Raw genomic sequence first — 24,143 nt, 5'->3', positions numbered from 1 at the left:
TGGGGTTAAGTGTCTTGCTCAAGGACACATTGACATGAGACTAGTGGAGTTGGAGCCAGGGATCGAACCGCCGACCCTCTGATTGAAAGGCTGCTCTCCACTTATCCACGGACACCATGAAAATATTACCAATTTATCTGTTATTAATTTGTGTTTTTTATTTTTATTTTATGGATGTTTGACTATGTATAAGGTATATGGGTCAATGTAAGGATTTTCAACAAGACATTTTATAAAATGCAAAAATAGTCCAGCAAAGAATGCTCTGTTCAAATAAATGAATTTAAAATGTTTCTTCATCTATATGGTGTAATAAAAATGTCATGTGGTTTTACCATAATTCATAATTTTAATTAATTTAACATACTTGACATTTTTTAAGTCCTCAGTAATATAAAATGTTTAGAAACAAGGAATTTGCATTTTTATTGTGGATTTCTTACTTTTTTACTTATTTATAATTGTTTTGATCTTGTTTTTTTGACTATGTTTCTTGTTTGCACTATCCACTATGCTGCTGTAATCCTGTAAATGTCCCCGCTGCGGGACTAATAAAGGATTGTCTTATCTGATCTGATCTGATCTTTATGTTGTATGATATGCAGCATTTTATTTTTAGCATTACATCATATAAATGTATATGTCCTCCAGATGATATTCAAGTTTTTGTTTCTCCTCTTTTTGAACCTGTGCTATAATGTGCACAATAAAAACACAATAAAAAAAGACCGTAATAATATAAAAATAATAATAGCTCCACAGACCTTCTCCACATGGCGGCAGTACGCAGAAGCAGAGCTGCCGAGGAGCCCGTCTGATGACCGGGTGAAGAAGAGTGGCGCACACAATGCACTGCTCGGACTGACTAGGGTTGTGTCTCTCGGATGATTTTCACGATAAATTTCCAATTCAGTGGAAACTTGTGACGGGGCAGCAGCTCTGCCTCCACCCTTGTGTGTATGCTCTGGATTTAGTGAGAATTAAGAAATATTTTGACCGGAAACGTCGGCGAGAGGTCCCCCCAACTTAATCCTAAACATTGGATTACACAGCGAAGGCTGCTGCATGAAGGAGCTGCCCAGCCCGACGGGGGCTTGGCCGACACCCTCGTTTATGGAAATCGACACCGAGGCTTTGATATTTGGGCCTTGATTTTTTTCTTCTTCTTTATGATGGAGGTGGAACGAAAGAAGAGTTGCGTGTAAAGAAAAACGTTTTCTTCCTGCTTCCTTTAAAAAACTAAAAAACAATTGAAAGGTTGCTTGTGGCTAACAGCTGGAATCGGCTAACGCTAGCTCGCCAAAGAAGCTAACGTTACGTCTTTCTTTTGATGTGAATTCAACCATTACTATCGGCCATCAACATTTTCGGCAGGAGAAAACATTTTTATATTCTCTTGGCTGCGGAATATTAGTTAGCTTCACCGTAAACTGTCCGGCTTGTCAGGCTTTTTCCCAGACGCGTTTTAAGAATATAGTTTTATTCTTAAAGGTCCGCTGGCTGAATATATTGTAACGTATCGAGTTAGCTAACATGCTAACCAAATGAGCTAAAAGCTAATTGGCTGGAATCAACACTGACCTAACGTTAGCTTTAGCATTAGCATTACTTAAACTCAACAAGACAGCTCGTTTTTACTTCCTGATTTGATTTGTGAGTAAATCCCAGTCGTTGTCAACAATAACATTTCACATAAATACGTAAATAATGTCACGGCCACCGGTGTGTTTAACGTCTGATATCTGGGTTATTGGCCTTGCTAACTAGCTAAACCAGCTAACCGTATCATTTTTGCTAATAAATGTGTCAGCGTGTGCAGAAAATTTAGGAAATTCAACGCGCAAGAGTTGTATTGAGCAATGAAGAAATGTATCTAGAGCGGATTTAACCTGCTTTGTCCGTAGCACAACTAAGGCTTGTCTTTTTTTTGTTTTTGTTTACATGCGTATAACTTAAATTTCTTGCTAGCTATAGCTAATGTTAGCCTTCTTCTGGACACAGTCCGCTATGTCCTGACATTTAAGTTAAGTGTATGTCTCGTGGATGTTTTATAAAATCCTCCATGTGGAGCTAAAGTTTGCGTTCAGATTCATTGGAAATGACACTAAAATTCCGCCGAAAGAGAGGCACTACTGGTGCCGATAGACTGTTGTCAAAGGACGGTAAATAATAGCCACTGGTTCCATTAACGCCATTTTAACAGGGCCTCTGTGTGGTGGTGGTGTTTTTATTTGCCTTTTTGGTTTCTCACTGGAGCTTACAAAAAGGAGAAGGTGTTGTTTGAGACATGGAGGGCCCGAGCCGAAGCACTGGATTTCGGCAGAGCCGACGGTCCCGTTCACAGCGCGACAGGGACCGTCGGAGGAGGAGGAGAGTGGACCTGTCTGAACAGCAGCGGGGGGCCACATCCCTGTCCTCGGGCTCCGATCGGGAGGATCGTGGGACGAACAACGTGCTGGGTCCCGGTGGGAGAGAATGCCGGCCCGGTTTCGGGAGACACAGGCCTCCACGCCGGAGGAAGAGAGAGATGTCGGTGTCTTGCGAGGAAGACATCATCGATGGCTTCGCTATTGCGAGCTTTGTCAGCTTGGAGGCACTGGAGGTAAATATCTACATTTTCACATGTTTACACCCAGCTGTCATTCACAAAACGGCACTTATTTATTTTTTCCTAATCTCTCTTTAATGAGGCGTGCCAATCATTTGGCACAATCCTCTCCTCTAATTGATTTCTCTAATTGATTGACTACTTTTAATCATTGTTGTCTTTTACTTCCGTCCTTCACATCAACTCATGCCTTCCTCCCTTCAGCTGAAGCTGTGAAAAGGCTTCAGATTGAACTACTCAACTCTTGACACTATTTCTTGCTTGGAGATAGCAATCCACTCAGGCCAACCATAAGGCCTCCCTCTGATGGGTTCTGGAGAGCCTCAATTATTCATGTCCTAATTCAGAGAGGTGTTGATGGGCTGACAATTGGCTTTTCAGACTAAGAAAGAAATAACTAATCTCAAAGACATTATTTAAAAGAGTGTAATTATATGCAACAACACAACAGCAGAGATTTGGTTGTTTTAAGTACTTGGACCAGGGCTCTTCACCTCAGTTGTCAATCAAGACAAAACGAGTATCTCATGTGGATTCTAAAATCATCATTTTGTTGGTTGCCACTCTGAATTTTGGAGCTTTAATACATCATACACAGTATGCATGTGGCACAATTGGCAATCTGATGAAGAGAACATAATCCCTTAATCTGTTTTATGGGTGGATGTGATGGCGTTTAACCTCTGCGTCAGGACAGGAAACCAAATTATTATGTAGTAAGTCTGCGTATTGAAACACACAGACGGTTCCAGTATTCTAACGGTTAACTTGATTTTACAGTCAAATCCACCAGTGAATGCCACTATTGTCAGCTGGTTACTATCTAAAACTGCTAATAACAAAAAGTAAACATGCCAGCAAAATAATGGAATGTTGCAATTTCCTTTTCTGAACTTCTAACTTCCTGTCCGAGTTTATTAACGGCGGTAACCGCCCGCAGTTATTCTGTAGAAGATGATTAATTTAAAAAGCAAACAAGCTGTGGTGACCTTCATGTTGAGCCACCTGCACACTTCAGTTTGATTTATTCTTTATTCCTGATGCAGCTATCTATTTTAGCTACTGTGTTTTTTTAACAACACAAACTTAATAACTCTTAAGGATCCAACCAAATAGAATCGTGACAATAAGTGGCAGTTTTACACTTTCCTAGTTTTAAACTCCACAGAGTAGTTGTGGAATATCTGCTGCAGCATCCTCTGCTAGTTTACAGACGTTGTTTCATTTGATTTCACTTGTTTTATGTGACAAATATTTCTTTGTGTCCAAGTCACTAATACATTTCACTTCATACAAACAATCCCCTTTCATTAACGGGTGACTCCCCATGTTTCTCCTCAACATTCGATGAAGAAACACTCTGTACTCAAACCTTCTTTTCACTTAAGTCACTGATTTCCAGACTTTTTAGCTTTTGACCCTTTTAAAGCAAAGCATCGCCTACTTGTGACCTCTCATCATAGACTGGTTTTTACCTCTTTTTTTTAAATGATGTAATGTTAATGATTTTGGGGGCCTAAACGGGGAATATTTTCCTGTATTTCACCAGAAAAACTGCAAAAAGAAAAAACATTTTGTGTAGCAGAGGTGCTTTTCCTTTCTCTCCTCAGATTAATCTTCTGACCCCCTGAGGTAGAAAAGTGGAGGTGATAAATGATCCGAAAGAAGGGAACCTAAATACACCACAGTGTACTCTTAATTCCTCTGTCCTTTTGTGTTTTGTCAGAGGTATTGATTAAACATAGTAGTTTTTTAGGCTGCAAGTTCTTATTTTGTCGTATTTTTTTTTTTTTAATGAGGTCAATACAACACAAGTACAAAGTACAGTCTCAAAGCCCACCGTATAATTGAATCGACACACAAACAGCTGAAGCGTCATGCAGGCGGTTGTGTTTCATCAGATCATTCTGGTGTTTCTATTTTTGCCATCACTCGTAGAGTCGTAGAGTCGATGCAGAAATGGGCTCTGATGGTCTGTGCCCTCAGGCATACACGTCCATGCTTATTGCTACACATGTGAACACTGATTTATTTTTATTTTTGTTCTCTCCTTATCAGATGGACTGCTCTCTGAAGCCCAGTCAGCGCACTGATATGCTGGGCAGGAGGAACAAGGGGAAGAGGGGGCCGGAGGAGAACGGTGGAGGGCCGCTGTCGGAGCCGGAGGAAGGCGCCCCGCACAGCTACTCCAGCAGCTGTTTGAACAAGAGTAAAAATAAGAGGAGAAAGATAGAGGTGACTCTACAGGGCTTCAGTGTTTTCTCTGGATCCACCTTCGTCTTGTCATGTTTGATGTTGAGCTAAATGTTTACACTTCTGACTTGAATATCCTGCCATTGAATGAGCCAGTAAAACTGGTTTAACCCAAGAGTGTTTTTAGTCATGAAACAGTGCAGGGAAATCCTCTCCAACCAGGAAAGATAGTATAATGTAAACTTATTCTACTTTTTAACATTTGAATCACTGTAAATTATGTAAATTTTTCTTATTTAAAGTACTATATATATATATATATATATATATATATATATATATATATATATATTTATTTATTTTTCCCTAGGGACACCCTTTGGAGACTGGCTACATTGTAAGTTTTATTTTCCAATATTATAATGAAGTTGATGTTCTGATGTATAAATATCCTGCAACTCTGCAAACTCCTGTAAAACTTTACGTTGTCTGAAGTATTCTAATAGAATCTGTTTGTCTTCTTTCAGTGTGACACTGAGAGTGACACAGGAGACAAGGTGTGTACCGTTTACCTCTTATCTGATCTATTCCAGGCTCTATTGTCTTATTAGGTAATGAATGTGTGACGTGTAACATTGTTGCTGTTATTTGGGAAAACAAAACAGTGTTTTTGAATAGGAACACAACAAGATAAACTCAATTTCCTCTGACTGGAGGATCTGATTATTTATTAATGAAGTATTAATTTGTTAGGTCGTGTAACCAACTGTCACGCTTGATGCAGTCGATATAAGAAATAGATGAGTGATGTGTTTTTTGAGTATAAATTAATTCTGTTTTGTGTCCCCATCTAGGCCTCCGACAACGACATGGACCCAGTCTTCACAGTCAGTACGAGGAAAGGTACGAGAAATTCACAAATTAATATTGAACATTTTGGGTTTGTGATGTCTGTATGTGCAGTATTGTCCCGCCCATACTCCTGTTACTCTATGCTGTGATGTGCAAGAGGGGCATAAAGCTGACCGATGTTCTCTTCTTTAGTCGTAGAGCCCACCCCCTCAAACATGGCCACATCCATTGGAAAAATCTGCCCGCCTCTCCCGGCCCGTTGCGGCGGCGTCTCGCGGTTGATGGTCACCCCGAGAGTGTCCGGCCTGGAGCGAAGTCAGGAGAAAAACCTGGAGCAGCATTTCCCGGAGCCCGTTTCTTCTTCTACCTCTTCTGCCCCCTTCTCTTGCCTGCCTTCCCCAGTCACGACCTCGGGCACGGTCCCGCGCTCCAACGGCGGCCGCCACAACGGCAGCCCGCCGCTCTCCAAACCCAAACCCTTCCTCACTTTGCCAGGACGATCTCACTCCATCTACAGCATCAACAGGTGTGTACATTTAGTGTTTCTTTTTACTATCAGTCTATCATGGCTCAATTCTTTGATTGATTGTGATTTATACTTTTCTTGTTTCTCAGGAGCAACACCCCGGTCAAACCTCCCTCAACGGCTTCATCTGTTCCGTCTTCCTCCTCCTCCTCCATGCGTCCCCCGACTCCCTCCACCAGTGTGTCGCTGCCCTACTTCAGGAGCTCGGGATCCTCGGGGCCCCTCCGACCCCCATCCCGAGCCAGCGCCGGGGCCTTGTTCGCATCCTCACCCGGCCTTCCTCCCCCTCCACCTCTGCTGCAGTCAACTGCAGCAGGTACAGTCGACAGGAATGCTGCTTTTCTCTACTTTTACTGTTCAGCTGTTCATGGGAACACAATGACTAATATGTGGCTTAAAATAAACCAAACCCAGACTTCCTCTGGCGGTTCGTCTGGGTTGTTGAGGAAGTTGTAAATTGATAAACAGAGGTCTGATCACGTCAGCACTGCATGGTTAGCATTCTTTGCACTGTATTGTGTTTGGAGACTTGATAAGTAGCACCTTGGAAATCACAAATGTCTTATTCTTGTGTCTGTCAAATTAACTAAAGTGTTAAAACTGGCAAAATAATGTAGCGAAATATAAGAATTTGCATGATTTTTAAGTTTTATTTAATATAACTAACTTAATTTATTTCCTCTCCCTTTATTTGCCGCTGCTGTAGACCAAGAATTACTGCGTCAGAACTTAAACTCCCACTTCTTGAATTCACAAGAGCGCGAGGGCCGACGCAGCGTCCCAGGGGCCGAAAACAACAACAACAACGCAGCAGCCGCGGGCCGCTCCACTCCCGGCGGTCAGTCGGCATCCAACTCCTCCGGACCGGGTTCTTCGGGCCGGGCGTCTCAGAACCAGACGAGCATCCCGCCTATGGCCTTCCAGTTCCATCAGCACAACCACCAGCACCAACACACGCACACGCACCAACACTTCACGCCCTTCCTGCACCCTACAGCCACCGCACCGCCTCTGGTGAGATGCTCTCCCTTGTTATGCTGAACATCTGTGTCGTACTTGAAATTCCACTGTGGCTGGAATGTGGCCCGTGCTCAGTTCACGAGATGTTTTAACCCTTTCACTGTTTTTGTCTTTCAGTTTGATAAGTATCCAGGCAAAATGGACGGGCTGTACCGACACCCTGTGAGTACTTTGTATAAGCGTACCGATTATGTTAGTGATGATAATTTACAGATTAGGACATTAAATAACAAACAACAAGGCTGAGAATACATTTCAGCTGTTTTAGGACCTAAAACCCTAAAATCCTAGGGCCTTTGAAACTAAGTAGATTTAAAGTGCACTATCAACATGGATTTAATTACATTGCTCAGCTGTTCAGTGGTCACTAAGCTGTGTGTGTGTGTGTGTGTGTGTGTGTCTGTGTGTGTGTGTGTGTGTGTGTGTGTGTGTGTGTGTGTGTGTGTGTGTGTGTGTGTGTGTGTGTGTGTGTGTGTGTGTGTGTGTGTAGTTCTTCCCACAGTACCCGCCGCCCTCAGTGCCGAGTATCCAGCCTGTGATTCCTCCCACTGGGCCTTTCAGCTCCTTGCAAGGAGCATTTCAGCCAAAGGTGAGAAAAGAAACTCTGTACAGCCTCTGAGCGGCCACAAGGCGCCTTATTGTCTGGGGAAATTACCTGCTGTAATTATTGTCTCGACATAAGGTGACCATTCGGTGATGATATGCAGCGTGTTTGATAACAGTTAGGTATTCTCACTGGAGGGTAATTAAGCACTGACCCTCTCACAGCGGGTGTCCCATGAGGCTTCATAATGACTCTACCTTTGTAAACTCGTGTCCTTACTAGTGATTCTAGAATCTGTTCTGGTCTTATAAGCGTCAGTTAAGCTGTGCATACGCTGTACCATTTTAGAAATGTTGTTTTATTCTGACTCGTACCGTGCAAGTAAATTATCTGCGTCCTAAAAATATATGTGCTCACGCTCTACGGTCCGATCGTCAAGTATGACAGGTAGTTTAAGGTTGGAGAAATGTCCTTCAGCAAAATCTATTTCAGGATCAGGACACGGTGTGAGAAAAAGACTAAGACTGAAAGCAAAATTGATAATTTTTGTTAAAATGAACACTGCGATGGCCTCGCGGACTGTTCGAGTTATTGACAATTGTCAATACATCTTTGCTTGAAAGCTCCGAGGCGGGTAGAATTTGTTTGCTAGTTGGAGTCTGTATAATAATGCTGACAAGGCAACGTCTGTCCACACTTCTCTCGTTCATATTGGCCGTGATGGAAGGAGGAGGAAACCTCATAGAGGCACTGATGCTGGTGTCACAGATGGACCGACGTGGCCTCCACATTTTCACGTCCACGTGACGCTTTGTCTCGCCGTGGCTGTGCTTCCAAATGTGTGAGAGCCTGAGACGGCCGACCAAAAATAACATGATGGAAATTTATCCGATCGTCAAGGTGGAAGCAGTTGACGTGATCGGTCTTCACTCCTCCGTCGCTGCACAGACACGATGCTGAAATTATGTTTCAGAAACGGGCTCACATTGCACAGTGTATGCGCAGCGTCGTAGACGTGTAGATCAGGAGGTTACGGTTCATGTGTTGTGTGGTACTGTGTGTGACAGCCTCTTGTCTCTCAGGGAGCCGGTCCGGATATTTCCGCACGACTCGGGGTTGTGCCTCACCACCTGCAGCCCAAAGACTCACGGGTAAGGACTACATGCTTACCTACAACCTGAAGTCCTTCAGGCGTCTCTTCTTCTGTTTGCATAGATTTAGGCTAGGACGTGCTGCGACATGGGCCTAGTCAGTGCAGTGAAGAGTGCTAAAACTATTCCTGACAGAGTGAGATATGTGGATTAAAAGTGTTTTTAACACTTGTGTTTTCTTGTAGCTAACTGATCCATTTGGGACATCGTTGAAAATCAGTAATGTAAGCAAAAACAGATGTTTTTGAATCCTTTGGCTCCTCAATAGCTTCAGCCTGTTTTTTACTTTCTCACTGCTTCACTCGCTCTTTGCACTAATCTCACTTGTAATCCTGACTGCTACTGGTCTGTTCTCTGAATTTGCACACCCAGTTAGATACTTCAGAAGCCAGAAAATACCCTGTTTAAAATGTGTGTGGTTGTCCTTTCCCCCCGTGATTTTTCTTATACCCTCGCTTATGCATTTTTTCACGTTTTTGTTTGAGATATTCCCAAACATATACTGAACTCTAGTGGTTGAACCTTATTGTAGCAGCTAAACAGGAAGAACATCTGCCTCTGTGTGCAAAAGGCTTTAAAGGTGTACATGCAGGATTCATAGGTATAACACCATAAACCTCTTGTGATCTTTGTGCTGCGCAGAAACCAGGAAAGTGGTGTGCTATGCATGTGTATGTGGCCTGGATGATTCTGAGCCATCAGAAGAAAGTGAAGGTACGTGTTTAGAAAGATTCAATCGAATTGTATTCAGAGAATAAGTAGTAAATGGATCGCGTGGTTAACCCTTTAAACGCTCGTCTCTTTCAGCTGATGCGAACTGATCCTCACAAGTTGGACTTCCGTAGTCTTCCTGGAGCCGGAGGACTGGGTCCCCTGGGGCCAATGGGAGGAGCCATGCCTCCCACTCATGATCTGACCAGACCTCCCAGTCTGTTCTCAGCTGCAGGTGCGTGTCTAAACATTTTGGTCCCGTCAGAGCAGCTGTGGATTCTTCTGTTGTTTTGACAACTTGGAAGTTTTTTTTAATATTTCTTTCCTTTTTAATATTTCACGTCTGCACTCGTGATGTTTGACAAGTTTCTGGAAGAATTTCCTTCATCTCTCCACCTGTCATTGTTTGCCGTTTGTTCCACCCTGTCCTCACATCCCTGAGGCTCCACAGCGTCGCTGTGTGGAGTCACAGTGTGTGCGAGCAGCTCGATGAACAGTGACAATATATTTCTTCTTTTTACTACTCTTTCTTTTTCTCAGGGCCAGTTAATCCGTCCTCCGCTCCTTTCATCTCTCCATCGACGCCCCACTCTTCTTTCCTCCCACCAACTGCACACTTGGGTAAGAGCAGCTTCAAAAGGCACATCTGTATGCCACATCTGTACGGCACTTGTACACCACAGCCAAGCGCCTGTCACTTCCATTCACCCGCTCCACATTTTACTTTGACCTTTCACAGATGAATGGAAACAGAGTTTACTAAACCCACTGCGTCCGTGTTCTTCCATCTGACTGGAGATATTTCAGAAGTTTCAGGACAGCTTAAAGCACGTGTAGAAATTAATACAATTTTTCTGACGTTCTACCTGTTTGTTGTTTTTAGATCCATATGGACGATCCCCACCCTTCACCCCTCTTGGAGCTCTTGGTTCTGGTGCCTTTGGAGGACTTGGCAGCCCAACACTGGGTCAGTATTACGGGTTCTCTACTCTTGAAACACAAGGCTTAAAGGATAGGTTTCTTAATACAATCCTCATATTATATACCTCAGATGAGTCTGCAGACTTTGCCGGGGTCTTCTGAGCGCGTGCGCAACGGGGCGATTTATGCTGCCTCGTCAAAAAATGCTTTTGATTGCAAACAGAGGAACGTGTACTGAGAGAATATGGGGAGCATATTTAGATACTTGATTATAAAATCTTTATTTAAGATTTCAGAGGTAAAGAATTTTGTTTTGTTTAGTGCGTAATGAAATAGCTGACACGTTGTCCAAAAAAAATGTACTTAAAAGAAATGGTTAACTGGATTTAACCCCAGTGTTTGGCGCCCCTGCGCCCGAGGGGGAGGTGTGTTTTGGAGCTTAAGACAACATTATTTGTGGTAATGATTCCTCCATTGAATGCACCCACCAGGAAGTATCTCTTCTCCTCACAGAGGAAATGCTGGCTGGGGAAACACAAAGGGGGAATTAGGTACTAAAAACTGACTAACCTCAGAAGAGACTTTTCTCTGTTTGGCTGCTGAAGCCTTATATTTACCTCTGCTGAACCTTTTAAAGTACAGTCGCACAAGGAAGGATCACCTCACAGGAGGAACAATTACAGAAACCAGTAAACCGACATGCTTGAGGTCATCTCTTGTTAAAGAGTATTTAAGTTTTGCAATTACGTGTGTGTGTGTGTGTGTGTGTGTGTGTGTGTGTGTGTGTGTGTGTGTGTGTGTGTGTGTGTGTGTGTGTGTGTGTGTGTGTGTGTGTGTGTGTGTGTGTGTGTGTGTGTGTGTGTGTGTGTGTGTGAGTGAGAGACAATTAGTCCTCTCACCACCGCAGTGCAATATTTAATGTTTTTAAATGAAATAATCGGCAACACATCCGTCTGAGTGGGTGCATGTAATGTAAAACACACACATTTACTGTGATTGGAGGAGCGCTCCGTGCTCCGCTAATGAACGAGGATGATGAGCTTGTTGCGGCTTGTCGAGTCGCACCTTTGCTGCATCAACACCTCCAATCAAGTCTGATCAAGACACAGCCGGAGCATGGAAAGCAATGCCGTTTTACTCCATGGCTGTATTCTTTTAATGCACATAAGCTCAGAGGTGTAAACTCTGCTAGTTAATGCATATTTTTGGGGGGATCTTTGTTGTGCAACTCTTTTAATATAGTAATTTGAAAATTAAGATCATACGATAATCACATAAAATACACATCTTAAATTTAAATGTGGGAGGTAAAATGGGGACGATTACTGTGGATTGAGGTTATTTTGAAGTACTGGTAAAGGGAATGGATTGATCCACAGTGTAGCTACTTGTACTGTATATTTACATGTAGAAGGTAATCAGCTAATGTGGTTTGGGTTGTAACGCTAACTGCAGTATTGAAAACAGGAACTGGGGGGGGGGGGTGGCTGCCTGCCTCCAAAGAAACTTAACTAAACTTTCATGCTGGCCTGTTATTCTCATTGGAGAGACTTAAGATTGTAGCTGGTTATCTTCTGTCATCGACGGATAATTCACAGTGAGCAAGAGTGTTTCTTGTGACGGTGCAGTAGTGCATGGGCTAACTGTAAGATATGAGGAGCCTTGAACAGAACTATGACGTGTTGGAGGCAACGTTTGCTGGTAGAGCTAAATAAACCCCTGAGCGTAGCCATATGCACCAAATTCAACATATTACAAAACTGTCACTCATACAACGACACACAATGAATTATGAGGGTCAGGTAAGATGAGTGGGGACACACAAACTAAAGGTCCAGACGCACATAAACTGACATCAAAGAGCGAGTGGCGACCTCGCCTTTCTCTGGTCTAAAAAGTTGCACTTGAACACTCAAGAACACTAAAGATTACAGGCAACTAACATTAACTAAGTTCTGCGCCTGCATGACAGGAAGTAACTCGTCACTTGACCTGTGACTCCTGATAAAGAAGCTGTTGTTATTAAACACACAGGAAACAAACCACCATTTTCACAACTTCCAGATGACCATGTTGTTTGTAATTACACTGGTGTAGTGACATGATCACAAGATGATTCGCTTGAGCTGAAAAGCCAATCGGAGTGATTTCTCTCACCAACATGCTGCAAAAAGTAGAGCTGGCAGATGTTTAAAAATACAATAAATAAGTGAATGAATGAGAAGAAAAAAAAATTGCTAATTGCCCATTCAAGTTACAGCCCTCCATCCGAAGGAAGCTTCTGTCCGTTAGTTTTACAGTTTCTTTGTTTCTTTCTCTAACAAAGAACATCTCTCTCTTCTTCAGCAGGCTCTGTGTTTGGCCCTAAAGATTCACCAGCTAACGTGGTCGGAGGCCTGTCCACCCCCAACCATCACGACCCGTGGAACCGTCTGCACGGTGGGCCGTCTGGGTTCGCTCCCGGGCCCAGCTGGGCTAAAGGGCCGGACAAGAGGGAAGAGAGGGACCGAGCGAAGGACATGGAGAGGAGAGACATCCCCCACATCAAGGACGAAAAGGACAGGTATGACATGATCGCAACACTGGCTTTAAATTTAAAGGGAGAGCTTGGATTTTGTTCTTGACGTGCGGTGGTAAGCAGTGTGCGACACACAATAGCTCGGCTTCTTCTAGTTGCCTCTCTGGTATCCAAGAAGAGGAGAGACCATGTCCTGCTTTAATCCAGGTTCTCACGAAAGACGGGTCTATTTAGTTCCACAAACAGACGTGAAGACCAGCTCACTCGGACGCCATCTTTGATTATGGCCGTCAACATTTTACTTTTTGCAACCGGTGAATGGAAGTGATGTAGAGACGCTGTATACACCTGTCAATCACTGTGTTGCCCCGCCCCTAAAGCATACCCTGCTTTATGGTCTGTTTGACTCAAAATGGACCATAATGTACTAAATGAACATCATGCTGTATTGAAGAAGACTTGAAACTACAGATTGAGACCATAAACTCATGTTTACAATGTTTCCTGAGGTAATAAATCAAGAGAGAAGTAGAGTCATTTTCTCATAGACTTCTATACAACCAGAGTCGCCGCCCCCCGATGAACACTAGAGAGAATGCAGGGATCAGGGCATCTCAAGTGTCAATCAAGTATTTCTCACACTGACCCACAAACAGTGATCACAGATGTTCCAGTGAAGTAGAGAGACCCGTCGGGAGGAATTATGCAACAAACTAAAAAAAATCCACAATAACACACTAAATATAGATTTAACAGAACAAATCTCCGTATCTTAGAACCAAATTCAAGTACATTATTATTATTATTGTTGATATGTATTATAAATCCATGTTTTATGTACTGAATATGCACTTGTAACTTTAAAAACTTTAAAAAAAGTTAAAATTATAAATATAAGAATTGGTACAAAGGACTTAAATTCTGTAACTGTTGTGCACCTTTATGTTTTGCAGAGACAATATGCTGTATGGCCGACAACCTGTGAGAATGTCTCCAGTCGCCCCTCCTTTCAAGCCCCGCAGTAGCACCCCGGTCTCCCACATTAACGGCCACAGCAGCACCCTGGGGAGCAGCGCCGGGCCGATGGAGGACCTGACGCGCAGCCTAAGCAGAGACAGAGAGCGCGAGCGAGACAGAGACGGGGACAAGAGGCCGCAGCAAACGGTGTCGCGCGGACCTCCTTCATCTCTAGTAGCAGACAGGGACAGACCGCGGTCTTCCTCGTCCTCTGTGCTCACCACCACACCGCCGCCCAGCAACCGCTCGGCCCCGTCTCCTATGGAGCTTTACCCGCGTCCGATGGCCCCGACGGCGCACGGCCACCACAACAACGAACCCTCGCACTCCCAAAGAGACGGGAACCTCCCTTCTTCCTCCGTGGCTTCTGCCTCCGTCACGTCTTTGTCTCAGGCCAAGAAGGCTGACCGGACCCCGACGCCCGTCTCCAAGCCCCCGCTGCTTCTCCCGCCGGTTAAAGTCAAAGAGGAGCGGAAAGAGGAGCCGGAGCACATCCCCATCACTCTGCCTCCACCAGCACCCAACCACAGCTTTGAACGCCCCAACAGCCATCCTCACCACCATCGTTCCGGTACCCCTTCTTCTTCCTCTCTATCACTGACTCCCACTCCTGGTGTTCCCCATATGCCTCCCAATCCAAACCCTCCTTCCCACCAACATCTCACCCTGCTGGACCGCTCCAGGGCTATTGAGGCGTATCTGGGAAGCACAGGCGCTGCAGGTTTGATGATGGGTCCGGGAGGAGAACGTTTCCACCACGGCCCAGGACATCAAGGGCCATCACAGGGTCCACACAGCTTCACGTGGGACCCCTGGAGGGAGCTGGCGGCTCAGCAGCAACATCAGCATCGCAGGGAGGCAATGGCACTTCGGGCAGACCCCCACTTAGCCCTGAGAACCGATCCACATCTGGCCCGACTGCTCCAGCATCAGCGCCTCCTGGAGGCGGAGAGGGCTGCGGCTGTGGCGGCTGCATCCAACCCACACCACCCTCAGACATCTACCTCTTCTGCCTCTGCTGTCCGCCAGGAGTTCGGCCTCATGGCCCACCACCACTTTGACCGCCCTCATCACCTCGGACCCCCGGGAGGAGGGCTCATCGATGAGGAGCAGCGCGCCCAGATCCTGAGGGAAGACTTTGAGCGCGCCCGCTACTTCGGGATGCACCCGCACATCCCTCCCGGCGCTCACCTGTCGGGCCCCTCCCACGCTGCTACTGCCGCTCACTTGGAGCAGCTCCACCCTGGCCTTCTGTCCCACTCGCTCCACCACGGAGCCTCTCCCCAGCACCACCACGCGGGCCTCTTCGCCCGCTTAGGCCAGCTGAACCCGCACCATGTGCCCAACGGCATCCTGGCAAAGACCCCTTCGGGCTTGGTGGGGGCTCTGGCGATGGGGGCGCCGCCTCCGCTCATTCCGTCCATCACCAGCCGGTCGTCCACGCCTCCCCGTAGACTCGGAGGGCCGGGTGATCTGGCTCTGTACAGCGCCCACAAAGACGGAGAGTCCAGATAGTACAGGGACAACACTGGAGGAGATTAAGGGAAATGTCAGGATCACTGTGCTGCTCTCAACCTGCCCCCCTTCTCCTCTTGCAGACTACTAAACCCTCCCAGTTACACAACCAAACCAGCTCCAGCACCCCTCAAACAAGGGTAACCAAGACTGGCTGGAGGTGATGGAAGGGAGGGGAAAAGCAAGACTCCTCAGTGTGACTTGGAATATGCGCAATGGTTCTATCAGTGCAATTTAAAGGTACATGGTTTCTGTGCATCCTTGGTGTATTTTTTACGTTATACTGGCTGTTGGTTACCACAGTAGTCCCTTTTTCAGATCCGTGCTTTCTTTCCAGCGAGCCTTCTCCGGGTGGATTGGACATGACTTCCAGAGGGATGTGCACTGTGAATAAACGTTCTCAGCTCGGGTTAACTCGTGGGATATTAATCACATGAATCAACCCCGGTTAGGTCTTGTGGACGAGGGTCTTCAGAAACGCAGTGGTGCTTTCTGTCTTTTTGTGTCTCTTTTCTTTGTCATCGTGGAAAAGACAGATTAGCGATGAGACCGTTTTAATGAAGATCGTTGCGCCTCAGTTTCCCCGCTTCACCCAAAAATCGAACCCCTCAGCTTTCACTGATGAGATTCAACCTTCTTGTTTTTGTTTTTCACTTTCAAAGGATGAATGAGATGAACTGTGCTGCACTGTGTGAGTGAACACAGTGTTTTAGAGCTTCCTGTATCTGTTTCCCACTCTCCTCTTGACTATATGAGCAGGACCAGATTATAGTAGTCTAGAGAAATTGCCTTTGTAATTATTATTCTCAACATTAATTATCTTCTATAATAATAAATATATTCACTGTTATGTTATTTGTATTTGTTTCGGGTATCAACCAGTACTCTCTCTCCCCAGGTAGTAGTCTGTTTCAAATCATGCGGAAGGCTCGCGTCACAGGAAACAGTTTTAGTGCTCGTGAACATTCAGCCTCTTCAAGGATCTCATCTACGACTTTATTATTATACGCTGAGAGGGAGGTTTGCCTGTGCGTGTGCGTGTCATTGGTTGTGTGTTATATCCATTTGGGACTATGGGAGCCTTGTACATTTGAACTGTCGAGTTGTTTCATCAATAAAAAGTAAGTTATATACGTGGATAAATGGGACATCTGCTGAGGAACGGAGAAAAAAAGATATAAGGACTGTGTGTCAGAAGACAACTAGACAGTGGGTATCGTGAGAGGGAGAAGACTGGGTCGATTATTTTAATATGACCATTTTATACCTTTCAAACCCCTCCCCTAGAGACCACAAAGATTAATTATTAAATGAATTGTTGTTTACTCTGTTGTGTGGGTCTTTTGTTCCGACTCTTAATACTGGGACGGCTGCTGTTTTTATTTAATTAAATTTTCTTGAGTAGTAGATTGTGTATACATTCAGAAAGCGGTGAGAAATACATATATTAAGATATTGAATTTAAGTACAAATCTCAAAGATACAGTTTACTGTCAGAAAAGACCAAGAAAACCAGCAAATATCTACGTTCAAGTAGTGAAGTTTGGACTTTTTTTTTTTACTTTTGTACTGAATATCTGAGCTAAACTTCTTCACTGACACTTGAATTCTCCATCTATGTATTTATTATCTAAACAAACCTAAAAGTATATTCTGAAGCACCGGTTATATTAATAATCCTGCATTTAAAGGGACTGAACAGAAGAAGTACTCTACTTATTCTCACTAGGCTTCATCTAAAGTAAGGAGATCTTAGTTATTATTACTTCATATGTCCCTTGAGCATAAATATATCCTAAATTAGAAAGTACATTTACTCGAATACTAAACTTATGTACAAATATGAAGAGCAGGTACTTAAGTCTTTTCTTCTACTTTACTACAGTGAAGAGGGAAAATGTGCTTTTTACTCATTTCACAATTAAAGATTTTTGCATGCAAAACTGTTAATAGAATTTGATATTTTGTTATGAATTAAACTACATAACAGTCTGCACAGCTGTATAATTAATCAATTAGTCAACTGACAGGAAATTAATTGGTAACTATTTTGTGATTGTTCATGTAAAACATTTCATGGTTTCAGCTTCACAAATGTGAAGATATTCTGCTTTTCCTTTATAATTATTCCTATAATGTTGTTTTATTTTTTAAATAGTGTTGAGGTTTGGACAGTCGGACAAAACAAACATTATGAAGGTATCAGTTTGGGTTCTGGATCATTGTGACGCATTTTAACAAATCAAACAATCGATTAATGGAGAAAATAATCAGCAGATTAATCCATAATGACAATCAGTTAATAGATCAACAACACCAGCAGTAAAATCCTGCTTTAACATTAATGCATGAATAATAATGACCTTATAATGAAATATATAATATAAGTCACAGAGAACATGTTTCTGCACCGAGTACTTGTAATACTTTAAGTAGACTTTCCTGATAAGACTTGCAAACTTCTACGAAAAGTAACACTTTCAATGCACGACTTTTACTTGTAACAGTATTTTTAAAGGTACTAGAACTTTGATTATAATATAAAACTCCCTCCACCGTTGCTTGTAGCATCTATTTGCACCCAAGGTTTAAAATATTAAACCTATTCTTATATCTGAACTTAACTATGTTGATGTATTCCCAGCGATGTGTATGGTATTAAGGTAAATGTTAAAATAAACCGATTAAACTGCAATATTTAATCGAGCTCGCGTCTCACGATGAACTACAATCAGAAATTTCAAGTGGCGCGCTTGACGAGATCTCGCGAGATATCCCGGGTTTCTGTACTTTGTCAGCAGCAGCGGTCTCTCCACCATTTCGCTGCGTAAAGTCTCCTCCCCGCGACCGCTACATTCTGCGCCGAAACCCCAGTCTCTCCCGGTCCGTATTTTAACTTCTTCCCACAGACCTAGTGGTACCTCGTTGGGTACCGGGAGACAGTTTGGATTACTGGCATTCCGGATTGAGTGCGATTTTGCGCGGATGACGACTCCTTCAACGAGAATTTAGTAAAAGAAAATCGGTCGGAAATTTCAGGTAGGTGGGAACTTAAGATGGCGGCCTTGGGAGAGGGAGGGGGGCAAGGAGGAAGTAATGGGGGGAATTGAAGGGGGGGCTCGGACTAACGAAAGGACACAATCAGACTGCATTTCACTTGGTAGTATTTTTTACATTTACTTCGTTGAAATGTGTAGACACTACACTCGAACCGGGAGCGGAAACAGAAATAAAAAGCCACAGCGCCTAACAAATTCCAATTTAAACGAAATACGTTGTCATTGAGCCATCATTTCCTTACCGTCGCTTCTTAAGAGCCAGCCGGTTGGCCTGTGTGACCCCCTCTAAATCCCCCGTATAATCATTGCAAAATTTATATGGAACTTTAGAACAATTTTGTTTGCTGTTTTTGTATACTTAGTCGGAAATATATATGTACTAGTGGGTAAAACCGAATAATTTTGACGTATTTATTTTCATGAAAAAACGAGATTTTGACCCCACGCAATGACGTCACGAGTGATTGTCCCCCCCCTCTCTGTATGGCAGTGCATTGCATGCAGAAGCGGGTATTTAATGCGACTTTTCAGATGTTTTCTGTGGTCTCACGGCGAAGTAACTTTAATCAAATGTGTCGGCATAAACGGGCGTCTTTGGAACGTTACATAACCGCGCGTGGGGATGATGGTGCGCCTGCGCATCAAATGAACGCACCCTTAGTAACTCTTCTACCTTTGCTAGTTAGCAGCAGGCTTTCCTTTCCTTCTTTTCTTTAGTGCCACCCAAGCAGTGTGTTGTTGTGTGGAAAGCTAACGTTAGCCAGCTAACCACACTACAGCCAAAACAAGCGTGCGTTAATGTTTAACCGCTTTAAATATGTCCCAGCTACGCCAGCTTTGTGGTATTTATTGTTAAACGTTACCACTCTCGCGACGAGGAATGGAAAAGTCGATTTCCATCTTCTCGTCTCGTGCACGGTGGCGCGGTCCAATGCACAATGTAACCACCGAATAAAGATGCAATTTATCAAAGGTAGATAATCACCTACAAGTCCACGCAGACACAATTAATTACATATCACGAGAGCATACAAATGAATGACTGGAAGGCCCGCGCGCCTGGTCACACCGGCTTTTAGCTTGTGAGCGCGTGCTGCAGGATTCCTAACATCTTCCTGTGGGCGACTGCAGCAAAATGCAAACTTGCAGCGAGCTACCGGAGCTGCTCCTTTTTAGTGCTGCTTCACTGAGTGTTTTTTTATTTTTATTACTGCTGCAAGATGTCCATTAAAACACAGCCAAATATACCAACTGTAGTCATAGCAGCTGGCTAGCTGAAGCTATCTGTGTGCTGCTGCTGCTGCTCTCGTGACCTGGCATCGTCCCCACACAGTGTGATATTTGTGTTTACTAAATGCATGTCAAATAAAATTAAATCTAGCATTAGCCCCCTTCTTTAAAATTGCAAAACGTACATAGCTGTGTAGTGTGGCAAGCACAATGGCTCGCTTCATTAGTTTTCAATTGTGATGGGGAGAGATGTGCATGTTTGATTTTCATAATAAAGTTATTTGTTTCTGCTTCCACAGAATATGTGGAAGGGACCCTAATTTCAGCATCCTGGAAGTAGAAAGCACAGAAGATCTGTGTCTCACACCACAGACAGGTGAGAAGTTGTTGCTTTGCACACTCGATGTTGGCTTGCCTACAGACTTTCTTTTATGTTTGTAATTTTTCCTTTTTAAGATTGTGAAGAGAATACAATTCCCCATACTTTAATAAAAGAAACAAAAACAGCAGCACAGTAACTGCCCACTTTATCTATAGAAGACATATTTTTTATTTGTGCCAAGTTATGTCCCTTTTCTTTCTTTCTTTTTATTTATTTACTTTGTCCAGACACTATTTTAACAGCCTGTATCCCCCACAGGTGCAGTGTGTAGCCGGGGCAGCACAGAGGAAGGACGCTCTGTGGAGGAGGCGGTGCGGCAGCGTGCCCCTCCGGCTGTGCTGGATGTGCTGGGTGGAGACCCCCAGGCTGCACAGAATGTGGCTGGGGAGTCGCCTCGGCGTGCCCCGCAGCCGGTCGCCGCTGCCCCCCGCCCGGTCCCTCCGTTCACCAATCTGTCCACTGTGCCACCGCCGGAGAGCAACGACTCGGCGTTCCTCGGCATGGAGAGCGCCCCTCAGATCGACTTGCCCGAGACTCTCCCGATCAGCAGCGACTCCACAGTCGGCATCTCAGAAGAAGTCCATGCGAAGGATCGCATCGTCGGAGTTTCGGGATCCTTGCCGACGCCCCTCATCGAGGACTGTAGTTCCTCCGCTGGGATGCAAAGACCTCCAGCTCCCCTTTGTCCCCCTCTCGCCCCAGATACACAGATTGACAGCACAGTGCAAGAGTTGCAATGCGGGTCACAAACTGATAAAGAGAAAAGCCCCTCAAATAGTCAGACAAACCAGATTCAGCCACCTAGAGAGGGGGCTGGACTTGTGGTTGTTACGGGGACTAAGGAGAAACAGTCCGTCACGTTGGAATATAAACCAGAGACTGGAACAATCGTGGAACTTGGTGGAAAAGAGCACACAGGCGGAAATATTCTCCTTAAACCCAAATCTCAAATCCGTTTCACAGCCTCATCTCCTTCTGTCCCACAATCAAGTGTTGGTTTTAGAGTCCGAGACGCCGCAGAGCACGGGGCTCTGGAGTCGTCAGACAGGGGCCCCTCTGCCGTGCCTCCGCCGGGCGCTGCGGTGCATGCTGGGGGTCACCAGGACTCAAAATCACCTCCGCTCCCTTTACCCTCATCGGGCACCAGTGAGATTAAACAAACTGACCTGTCAAAACCTAAAATTATCAAAGAGATCTCAACTGATGCCGGAGAGTTACAAAAAGCAAACTCTTTGGAATCAGTTGAGATGTTTGAGCGCGTTGACACGTCTCTCAAAGAAAGACAACCTCCCTCAGCTGAAATACTTGAGACCAGAAAAGCAAGAGAACCGCTTCCTGGATTATTCGCTTCTCCTGGGGATGGATGCTCGGCGTCTAGCAGAGGAGACGGCGGCATCCAGAGGAGCCGCGATCAACTCGAAGGAGAGCGGTTGGAGAGTAGCGTGAGGGAAGAACAAACTGCCGCCTCCTCGTCTGACTTCACAGTGCTGCCAGAGGGCTCCTCCACGCGGGAGAGTTCCTCAAAACCCTCTGCTTCGCGGCTCCTGTTGGACACGGGCCTGGTCGTCGAAGCGGACACATCTCATCCCTCCGACAGAGTCCCCGAGACGCCGCCGCCGCCGACTGCCGAGGTTGTGCATTCAGCCGAAGCTCAAGAAATCGTTGTTGTCAGAGAGGAGGCTCACATCAGCGGGGACTGGACCAACATGCACCTGAATCAGAGTTACCTCCTGCAGCGGGAAGACGGCAGTGTCTGTGAAGCCGCCATTGTTAACGAGCTGAGTTCCGAGCTCTCCGCCGGGGAACCGAAGCTGTACGAGGAAAGTGTTCAGGCGGCCATTGAGTTGGACTCGCAGCGCGTTGAGGTTTACCAGTTTTGCACCCTGGTGGAGGAGGTTGCAGAGGAGACGGTGTGCGCCAGTAGCAGCGCACAGATGCCTCACTCTCCGGGATACGAGGTGAACTTATTCAACGCGCTGCTCGAACACTCGGAATACACCGTGAAAGAGGACCTCGAACCATCTATTCACACAATTAACGAAAGTGGCACCGTCATTATTTCCCAGCAGCCCTTGCATGTATCGAACGATGCAAGCAGTAATTCCCATAATTTGTCTGTACAAACCACGAGAGCAGCTGTCGGGCAGCATTTGGTATTAGAAGCTGAGCGAGCTGTCGAAGTGGCTAACTCAACGCTTTGTTTAGTTGGAGTAGCCGCTGTCGCATCCGACTCGTTCGCTTTAGAACAAACGGTGACGCCACAGGTCAGCTCGGCCCTGTCGGACCAAACACAGGTGAGTGATTCTCCTGTAGTTCTAACGATTCCCCCAAAGCAGGAGGCGACAGCTGAAGCGCTATCTTTCATATCCCCGGTGGTTACCGGCGAGGACGCGAGGACAAGCTCATCTGCTCAGCCCGCTCTCAGTCAGACTGTAGTAAGTGCCACAAAGCGTGAGGCCTTTGGTTCATCACATGAAGGGACCAAAGTGGCCCCTGCTTTGACAGAGACTCCATCACAGAGTATCCAGAATGTTGCTGTGCCCATGGAAAGCAAACCAGAGGCTCTCTGCAACACCCAGTCCTCTGGTCCTATAAATCCAAAGCTGCTCCTTTTCAAACCGGGAGTGACTCCTGTCCTGAAACACCCTCCCTGTCTTTTGGCAAAGGTGTCCAATCGACAGAATGCGGCCGGCGAGCTGGCCAATGCCCACAGCTCTTGGTCTGGCACCGCGTCTGAGGAGTGCCTTCTCCAAACTGTCTCTGACTCTTTATGTGCGTCTGTGGCTCTCGGCGGCCAGAAGGATCAGACGCAGCGCTCCGTCGATAAAGCTTCTCCGCCTGTCGAGGTGCAGCAGCCCATCGTGAGCGGTGACTCGCTTCATCTGGACCAGACCGCATCCGTCTCCCCCGCAGCATCGACGAGTAGATCTGACAACGAGGCCTTAACTGTTACTAAACCTTCAAGCGAAGCAGATGTCGTCGCCCCTGCAGGTGCTACTACGCCCAACGCCCTTTACGTTCTCCCGTCATCAGTGGAGAGGGAAGGCGCGGTCACGGCGTCCACCGGGGTCAGCGACCCCGTCGGCCAAGCGGACTCCCTCTACGAGGAGGAAGAGAGCGAGGACATGGAGCAGGACGAGGCGACGGGAGAAACCGAGGCTCAGGAGGCCACTTCAGGACAGATCAGCAGTCCAGAGGAAGGCAGCGACGAGGAACCGGACACCGACAAAACAGAAGGCGAGATGACCCCCGGCTCTCCAGTCAAGGTATTTTAATGAGGGTTTATAAAATAGGTTTTGTTTAAGATTCATAAAGTTGCAGAGTAGCGTAAACATCAGTGGGCATCTTGTCGTCTGTTACGTCTAAACTGAATGATGTACTGACAGTTTGTCAGATCACACTGTGCATCCTGAGAGACTGAATTGAGTGAAAGGTGCTCAATTTTCAGTGCACAGTGTTACATAAACATTGTCATTATGCATGAGGAAATGGAAATTAATGGAATAATACACACATACAGATACAAGCAAATGCATAAGGTATCATTATAAACATAATGACTTAAAGGCTCAATGAGTTGATGAATGAAAAGTTGGCCCCGACTCAGCGAGGGTTACGGCGCTCGCCGGCGGGTGAAAGCCGACTCCAGATTCGCTCGTTAGACAATGAGCTTTATTTGCGTTTCTTTCGCTCGGTGTCTTCCTCTTGGAGTGTGTGCTGACGATCTTTATAGAGGTTGATGCCCAGAAACATCCCGAACACAGAAAATTATGAAAAAAGAAGGCCGAATGTCTGCGGATACAGACACTGACTAACACTTCTAGTGGTCGGTGATTTTACTTCCACTCATTCTGCCTTTTAGATACAGTGCATGACTGATTTATTTAATCATTTTG

The 24,143-nt window shown here is 45.3% G+C and overlaps 2 protein-coding genes across 5 annotated transcripts in view; both read left to right on the top strand.

The window, feature by feature from the left end:
• The first annotated feature begins 839 nt into the window (after positions 1 to 839).
• Positions 840 to 16,901, top strand: fbrs (fibrosin). 3 transcript variants are annotated; one of them, XM_068736746.1, is made up of 18 exons: positions 840 to 2,602; positions 4,667 to 4,843; positions 5,172 to 5,198; positions 5,329 to 5,358; positions 5,656 to 5,704; positions 5,846 to 6,179; positions 6,269 to 6,495; positions 6,886 to 7,193; positions 7,317 to 7,361; positions 7,690 to 7,788; positions 8,826 to 8,894; positions 9,080 to 9,118; positions 9,537 to 9,608; positions 9,702 to 9,840; positions 10,146 to 10,226; positions 10,489 to 10,572; positions 12,876 to 13,089; positions 13,998 to 16,901. In XM_068736746.1, the coding sequence occupies exons 1-18, from the start codon at positions 2,288 to 2,290 to the stop codon at positions 15,574 to 15,576; spliced, it is 3,888 nt and encodes a 1,295-aa protein (XP_068592847.1). In that variant the 5' UTR covers positions 840 to 2,287; the 3' UTR covers positions 15,577 to 16,901. The 3 variants fall into 3 exon arrangements, with proteins under 3 accessions (XP_068592847.1, XP_068592846.1, XP_068592849.1); XM_068736745.1 differs by having other exon boundaries at positions 12,873 to 13,089; XM_068736748.1 differs by lacking the exon at positions 9,080 to 9,118 and having other exon boundaries at positions 12,873 to 13,089.
• Positions 16,902 to 18,414: 1,513 nt separating this feature from the next.
• The window catches only part of srcap (Snf2-related CREBBP activator protein), a 32,616-nt gene continuing 26,887 nt past the window's right edge, over positions 18,415 to 24,143 (top strand). For both annotated transcript variants that reach the window (XM_068736823.1, XM_068736822.1), the window contains exons 1-3: positions 18,415 to 18,615; positions 20,165 to 20,241; positions 20,506 to 23,513. In XM_068736823.1, the coding sequence (XP_068592924.1) occupies positions 20,748 to 23,513 (2,766 nt within the window). In that variant the 5' untranslated portion in view covers positions 18,415 to 18,615; positions 20,165 to 20,241; positions 20,506 to 20,747. The remainder of the gene's footprint in view (positions 18,616 to 20,164; positions 20,242 to 20,505; positions 23,514 to 24,143) is intronic.

Source organism: Cebidichthys violaceus, unplaced genomic scaffold, assembly GCF_023349555.1.
Source record: "Cebidichthys violaceus isolate CVI_PGR_0920_01 unplaced genomic scaffold, fCebVio1.0.p SCAF_72, whole genome shotgun sequence".
NCBI lineage: Eukaryota > Metazoa > Chordata > Actinopteri > Perciformes > Stichaeidae > Cebidichthys > Cebidichthys violaceus.
Note: the sequence above shows the minus strand (reverse complement) of the source record. Positions and strands in the feature narration are given on the sequence as shown.